The 8,261-nt window shown below is 42.4% G+C and overlaps 1 protein-coding gene across 1 annotated transcript; it reads right to left on the bottom strand.

The window, feature by feature from the left end:
• Positions 1-2,102: 2,102 nt before the first annotated feature.
• Positions 2,103-6,720, bottom strand: LOC142992934 (protein FAM72A). The gene is made up of 4 exons (XM_076143500.1): positions 6,150-6,720; positions 5,845-5,922; positions 5,249-5,373; positions 2,103-5,157 (listed from the first exon to the last, which is right to left on the bottom strand). The coding sequence occupies exons 1-4, from the start codon at positions 6,299-6,301 to the stop codon at positions 5,063-5,065; spliced, it is 450 nt and encodes a 149-aa protein (XP_075999615.1). The 5' UTR covers positions 6,302-6,720; the 3' UTR covers positions 2,103-5,062.
• Between the last annotated feature and the right edge of the window lie 1,541 nt (positions 6,721-8,261).

Here is an 8,261-nt window from a genome sequence, read left to right as displayed (position 1 = left end):
GTTTAACAGACTAAACGCATTTTCTGAAGCGCAGGTTCAATAGAATGAATAAGAAACACTCCTCAGTGGGACCGTTAGAGTTATTGGTGATCATAAAAGTGCTATAAGACATTATGGCCTACAGAGGGCGCCAGTGTTCTCTCAAACAGCTACTAAGTCATCAGCTTGCTCCAAAGCAGGAGGCGATGAGTGAAACATTTTCCGGTTTAGCGTCGCAAAAGTAAAAACTCGTAGTCAAGTCGACTCAAGTTTAAGGGAAGACGAGGGGAAAACTCTGTATAAACCTTCAAATGTAAGGGAAAAGTAGCAGTAAAGTAGTAGTGCTGGTGGTAGTAGTGATGACCTCATTACCTCCCTTGTGAGTCATGTGTCACCTGTCACCTGGTATCTGTTTGTGTGTACAACAATCATACTTGCTGCACCTGCTGCCGGCATCCAAACACCTGCCCACCTTTCACACTCAGTCACTAGACTCTAAACACACACTCACTCAAACACACCTGCACATTAGCTCTACACCTGTCTGCCTGGTTTCCTGTCCTGTTTAAAACAGAGACATATCGTCCTCTGATGTCCTGTAAGAATGACTGGCATTGTTTTAAAATCACTGCTTTCATTATGCAAAATACAATATGTGTAAACATGTCAAATAATTTAAGCTTTTGTAACCCATGGCAACCCCAAAATGTACCATTATCACACACTATATTTATAAAGCATCTTTCGCTGTGCAGTGCTTACAGAGATTTACAGAATGAAATATTAATAACAAAAGGTGGGAAAAGGAGATCAAATGAAAGTATGAGATAATAGGTTTCCAATTATTATTATTAAACTCATAAAGGTTTCAAATGTTATTAAAAAGCAGTATTAAAGATCCAGTCAGGTGAGATTTAAAGCGTCCCTGTGATGATTTCCGCCTGACTTAAAGAGACTTAAACCTCTATTTGAATTGATCTTACCTTCAAAAACAAGAGCTTTAAAGATTAGTTCCATCTTGATCAGCCATGTTTTTCAATTCTGTGTTTTGAAGTGCAGTGCATGTGAAAGTAATTGTGTTGTCCAAATTGATCATGTGCAGCTATAAAGTCATGACGTTCCTCTATAAGGAAGGTCTCTGATTCCCCCCCTCAGCTGTCCGTTAATTGGCTGTCCACTGATTTAATTTAACCTTTTTGAAAGCAAGCAGACTGTGCAGGTCGGCCTTTCAACCACAGTCTTGGAACAACCGGGCACCTCGACAGATACAATCAAACGCTCTGAAGAGGTGCTTGTCAAATCGGTTTGAACCAAGTACCATCTCAGAGCCAATCAAAACATCGACAGTCAGCACCAACAAGCTGCCAATTCACAGGAAAACCTCAACGTGTGTGTGTGCGTGTGTGCTGTACTGAAAAGGAGATGATTAAGTGTAGAAGGTCACTCATGCCCACATAGAAAGGTGATCAGTGTGTCCATTTCCATAGATTTCAAGAGCTTTGATGACTGAAGAGATAGTCGGAATCATCTGTCACAATCATAAAAGGCAGCAACACTGATAGATGTAAGAAAACACATTCTTACAGGGGAGGAGGATCTACAAAAACATGTAAAAACAAGAAGCAAATATGTGTTGCTGATCAGATTTAATTTACCTGATGCATGTCTCGACAGCAGCAGAGAATGTTTACAATGTAGATAAAAGCTCATTTATCTCAGTCAGATCGTGCCAAACTAATATCCAGTTTGCTCTTTTGTATTGTAGGCTGCAGAATATGTTTGAGTTGTACCCAGATAAGAACACCTGAAGTCTGGACGTCTACGTGACAGCAGCTGTGATGCTTCAGGGCATCATTTGCAGGAGGATTACCTCATCCTTTATGTTGACGTCTTTGTTTAGAGGACTGATTCTACTGCACGTGTACATTGAATAGGACCATGCACAGATGAGATTAATAGTTTTGTTATTCCTGTGGAAAACTACAGAGGAGGTTAAACAATGAAAACCTTTCCCAAAACGTTCCCAAACTGAAGTTGTGAGTGTATGATTGAAGCTTTTGCAGAGCATTTATGAGTTTGGCTGATTGACAACAGTATCACAATGCAGTAATACTTCGGCAATATAAAACAAAACAAAGAAAGTTTATTAATTTAATAGGCATACAAAACAAATCATTTGTTTTTAAACTACCAATGCAGTTTCAGTGCAATTCCAAAATATACATCTTCAGCAGGGCGGGTTAATCAAAGTCTCTCTCATGTCAGAAAACTCCATTTCACATATTCTTTCAGATTATCATTCGACAAATGTCCTAACCAGAGGAAGCTCACAAGTGATACCTTTGATGGAGGTCACACATACGTCCATTTTTAAAACAAAAGCACGACGAGGTCACAAAATGAATTATTAACTATACAAACGTGAACATAAATACTACAGCACAGTATAAATGCATTCGTAAACTAGGATTTGTAAACAAGAAAAGGAAATAAGTGGTTAAGAGATATTTGGTGTGTGGAGTTCATAAATACCTTGATGATTGCGTCGTATCGTTGCAGTTTACCACATAAGAGTAATATGAGCACAAGGATGACACAGCATACATCTGGATTTGGTGTGCAAGTGTAGCAGACTTGTCAGTTAGGACAGGCAGGAAGGGATGCTCTGGACAAACATTCCCTTCGATTAAGTGTACAACTAAAAGCTATAATATAGATAAACAGAGGCTGTTTACATGTCAAAACATCATTTATGCTTCTCCTTCAGTCAAAAAGTGTCACATTCTAAGCTTGGTTAGCTTCATCAGCAACAGTTTGCCAGCAAATATACGGGCAAACATTCTCTGTCAGTCATAGAAAAGAAATCAAAAAGGAGAAAAGTAAGGACAGGATTGAAGTGAAGTCACAGCAAAGTGAGGGAACGACACCAGGTCACAGATGGTAAAACAAAACAAAAAAAGGAACGATTTGGGTCGAATCCTTCTGCATAAAAGCCCTGTGGGATTGGGCACAGCGGGATGAGAGGAAGCCCGGTCAGTCCACCTCAAAACTGGGAAAACAGCTCATCGCCCAGCAACCGTTAAAAATCAGTAGGGCCAACGTGATCCAAATGCAGCACGCGCCAAATCAGACAAAATCAACCTGTGACAGACGATCAATCGCCAACATTTCAGCCTGGATCCACATGCATTAAACAATTAATTCATGCTTATTCAGCCTTGGAGGAGGTATGTGCTCTATCTAGTTGCAATACTGTGTGTGGTGTAACGTCTAACAAGGAGGAGGCTACACGAGAAGCTAAAATGACGTAATTATCTTCTTTTAGAAGGTTTTTCAGGTCCACCAGTTCCTTATTACGTGATATGTTCCATGTTTCTTTGGAGTTCCATTTGTCTCTTGCGTGTGCTACAGTGATGCTGGTATGTAAGAACGTCATAGAAATAGACCACCGACCCTGGAAATGCACGTGGGGCTCCTGTATTCCCAATTTTATGGAGCAGGAGATAGAAAAGTCACAGCGTTTTGCACCTTTTTTTGTCAATTTCCAGTCGAGCCTTTTGGCAATGCCGACAATATGGCAAAATTAGGACGACAACATTTATATACTTTATGAGCTTTTCGCAAAAACTACAGCGGGGTCTTTCCCTTCAGCTGCTCCGCACGCGCGCGCACACGCGCACACACACACACACACACACACACACACACACACACACACACACACACACACACACACACACACACACACACACACACACACACACACACACACACACACACACACACACACACACACACACACACACACACACACACACACACACACACACACACACACAAGTTTCAGATACCGCTACAGTCAATACATCTGGCTATCAAACACAAACTCTCAGGTCCGTGCCAATCACTGTGTATCAGCATATCAAAAATGGATCGTTGATAGATCATCAGGTTGGAAGGTAAGCTATGATAAATCCTCCCTTAAAAGTAAAATAACTATTCATATTTGTGCTATTATAAATGGAATTCCAAGAGGACAACTCTTCAATCAGCACCGAGCCACGGCAGAGGGGAAATAAAAAGGGCCTTGATGTGAGTTTGTGCTGATTGGATCCATACTAAAGCATATTTCATCAAACAACGATTACTGGCATAACAGGTTAATAAGTTAAGATGAACTGTGGTCCTATTATCAGAGAACTGCACAGAATGTAAACAAATGTGAGAAAAGCAACGCTTTCACTGGTGAGCCGAAGCTCCGTTTGCTCATCATCATCCCACACAAACACATACACACAATATTTCACCAGGCTGATTAAATCCATGACCACAGTGAAGTCAGTGATGAAAAAAGAAACAAATTGTAAAAATAAATTGTTCTGTTATGCTCACTGTACTTTGCATGTTTCATAATGTGCATAACTGTGTGTGTGTGTGTGTGTGTGTGTGTGTGTGTGTGTGTGTGTGTGTGTGTGTGTGTGTGTGTGTGTGTGTGTGTGTGTGTGTGTGTGTGTGGTGGCAGGTTTAAGGGTATTGCAATTCTGAATTACACAGAGCAGAGAACGTTTGCTGCACTTGTTTCCGTTTGGTTCAACTTAAGACCGAGTTGCATTTCTGCCGACACTCCAACCACTGATGTCAAAGCTGCGTGTGTGTGATCTCAAGCTTGCATCGGATTGTTTTGATATGTACGAGCAAAACTAGAACTTCAGTGCCGTATGGTACTGTAGGCTGCGTGCGATGTTTGCTGTGGAAACATGTGATCTGCCCGGAAACAACAGGCATTATGCACTTTGTTTCTCTGCTTACAACGACCCAGGCCCGCAATCGCACGAGTAACAGGTGCAGCCAGGCAAAACAACTGTGACATCACTGATTGGGGCGTGGCCGAGGCTTCAGCACACAGGGGAACAGTACAGTGCTGTTTATCTGCCTACGGGATTCAGTGTTTGATTACCCTTCAAGGCCTGTCTCTGTGTATCTGTGTATCTGTGTCTCTGTCTCTGTCTCATCTCAACCGTGTTTGTCCACTTGCACTCATTCCACCTCACAAAACGATGTGGCTGTCTCTCGTGCGTCTCCTCTACCTAATACACTCCTCCTCTGATGGGCTTTCTGATTCCTCATTCTCACTGTCATCCAACTCGGGAAGGTCCCCCCACAGCAGCAGATTCAGACCTGAGGTGGGGGACAACTCTTTGTGAGACACATTTGACCCTAGGGCTAAATGAGATTAAATGAAACCACTTTTCGAGGAGTTTATACCAACCTGTGGCGTCCAATCTGTTGAGAGTCGACACGGCGTCGCTATTGAACATCCAGAAGTGGCCGTTGTTACAAGAAAGCAGACAGGGTTTACAGGGGGCCACGACATGATAGCCCACAACGTTACCACTGCAGGGGAGGGAGGGAGGGAGGGTGGGGAGTAGGGAGGGGGGAGGGCAATAATAAAGAAACACATGTCAGCATTTTACAGTAAAAAAAAAGTGCCAACTCCACTGGTGAGCATCTATTATCCAACAGATGTTTGTTTTTGCCGTGTGTACAACAACAAAAGGCCTCGGAAGACAAAAGGAGGCTGCACAAAGGCTCGCCTGTATCATCACACTGGGCTCTGTGGACATCAGGAGCTAATGGCAAAGTGGACCGATCAATACTGACACACATTGATCACAAGTGTAACCTATGAAAAACAGTGTTTGTGTGTGCGTATGCGTATGTGTGTGTGCGTATGTGTATGTACGTGTGTGTATGTGTGTAGGATCTGTGTTTGCAGTCCTAACTGTGTGTTGTTTTGTTTTGTATCTTACATCGGCAGATGGTTCGCACACAGTAAACACTGGAGGGTAGAGAAGAAGGACTCACCACTTGAGACAAGCGATGTCCCTCAGTTTGCATTTGCAGCTTTCAGTCGAGTAGCAGCTGGCCACAAAGTCAACAGTTCTTGGGGGAGGAGAAGGAGGGGGGCGTGTAAAGACAAAGAAAGCAAGACATAAAATGATTACATAACTCACGTTGTATGTTTTCATAATGCAGGATGTGTTAATAAAACTTTCAGAGCGTTTACCTCGTCATTCTGTTTAGGCACACATAAAGACTAGAGGCAGGTAAAGCTAGCGTTAGCAACACACGGAAACAATGGCTACCAGTTGTGCTAAGCGGACACCTACCTGTTGGGCGGTATGTCGGTGGAGAAGAGCTCGACCTCCGTGTCTGCCAGGAGCACCGCCTTCATCCCCCTCTTACACAGCAGACTGTCGCAGAAGATGCAGTTCACCTGGGTCACACACTTGTTTTTGAAATTTGTGTTCGATGTAGACATGTTTGTCGTGCAGCTGCGGTTTTGTTGTTGTGGTTGGTCCAAATGTCTCTCCGATCCAGCAGAGCAACAAGGCTCCCGGCACTAGTGTCGTTTCTATCCGTTCAATTCGGATAATGTTATAATCGATATGAGATTAAATTATCGTAAACGTGGTCGCGAGCTAAACAAAACGTCCTTGTCCAAGCAAAGCCTCTTCCCAGTGAGACACGGAAGGTGGCTAGCGCACTGGATAAACACAAGCACAAGCGTCGATGTGCTCGATACAGAAGTGAAAATGTTTTAATCTACGTTGCTAATTAAAACGAAACACATGCGATTGATAGGTAGATTTCAAACGACTCGCTTTGGAAGCAGACGAATACATACAGCGAACAGTTTACTACAGAGCTGTCAGCTTTGTTTACAACTTCCTGATATTCAAAGGCACTTCCTGAAAATATCTTTAAAAGACCCAACGGCTGACTCTGATTGGTTGGTGTCCACAATGAGCGACGCTATTGGCCAACTTTACCACGTAGTCTCGATTTGATTGGATGGAAATCACAGATGAAGGCCCGCCTTCAAAAGTCCTGAAAGCCGATTTGTTATTTTGTCTGTCATTTACGTTGATTTGACCAATCACGTGGGCGATTGCGTGAGCAAGTGGAATTGAAATACACGCCAAATTATGTAGAGATAAATAAATAATAAAGTAGATTTTTGAAAGTTGCTATAAGATTCTTAGTCTTTAAGAAATTAACATTTTAAAAAAATATCTTATTGAGTTGTGTAAACAGTATATAATAGTGAGGGTTTTAATTGCTTATGTTTACTTTATCTATGTTATATTACCATTTGTATAATGTTCAATGCAAAGTGAGTTTTGTTGAGCAGACAATTATGATTTATCGTGTTTACCTAGTGATGACAGCCTTACTGTCACTCTGTTCAAATTTTACAAAACATTAGGTTATACAAGTAACTCGTCAAACCAGAGATACACGTCTGCTGGACCTGTTACATGCAGCTAAGAGGATTCTCCCCATTCAATTTGGGCCATTGGACATGGGGATAATGTGTGTGAAAACAACTGTATGGAATTTTGTAAACAGGCCTCATATAACTGAACGCAACAACAATTAATGCCCAAAGAAACACATCACACAATTATGAATCTACCACATTTAAGACAAACCACACATTATAAAGTGTTAAGTAGTGAGGCATGCACGTTGTTTCAAGCTCACCAATAAGTTCCATATTAGTTTAAAGTTTATAGACCTGTGCCTGTATGAACGCATAAGGATTGAGAAGTTGGATGCTTGCAAGTAAACAATAAATCAAAATCAGTTTACTATCTTTAAACTAAGTTAACTAAGTGTTTGTGGTGAAGACTAAAAATAAAGCCAGTCTGGAAAGTGGTGGGGGAAATACAGCAACATGAAGTCACTAATCTTTGAGATGGAATTGAGAATAGCGCCCTCTACAGGCACGAAGGCCTTTGTAACGATCTCCCCATGTTCCCTAAACTCTGAGTAGTGTGTGAAATCTTTGGGAATATCCCTTTAAAGCGCCACTCTGCAACAAGTTTGGTATCCAGATGAATCCAGCCGTCCATGGATGAATTCGTGTCTGTCCTGCGCAGTGGGGGTACAGCAGCCAGTTCCTCCACTTCCTCTGCCTGTTCCTCCTCTCCCTCACTTCCAGGAGGAGGGGAGAGAAGACAAGGAGTGGGAGCAGTTTTCCCGTGGACAGGCAGCGGCGCGGTCACTGACTGAGACCAAGGAGAACCCGCTGAGGGCCAAAACTTTTGGGAGAGTTTTTTCTTCTCCTTCATGAAATCATCGCAGCTTCTTTTTTTTTTTGCTTTTGTTAAGGTGGAATGAATCTCCTTTCTTTTGAAGTTGTATGCACCATAACCGGTTTTGAGGAGCAGGAGGAGGAGGAGGAGGAGGAGGAGGAGGCGGCGAGGCGCGGATGG

The sequence above is a fragment of the Genypterus blacodes genome, unplaced genomic scaffold (assembly GCF_046128005.1).
Source record: "Genypterus blacodes isolate CSIRO-AG114 ecotype Tasmania unplaced genomic scaffold, CSIRO-AGI_Gbla_v1 ptg000025l_1, whole genome shotgun sequence".
In the NCBI taxonomy this organism is placed as follows: domain Eukaryota; kingdom Metazoa; phylum Chordata; class Actinopteri; order Ophidiiformes; family Ophidiidae; genus Genypterus; species Genypterus blacodes.
The sequence above is the reverse complement of the archived record's forward strand: the minus strand, read 5'-3'. Positions and strand labels throughout refer to the sequence as shown.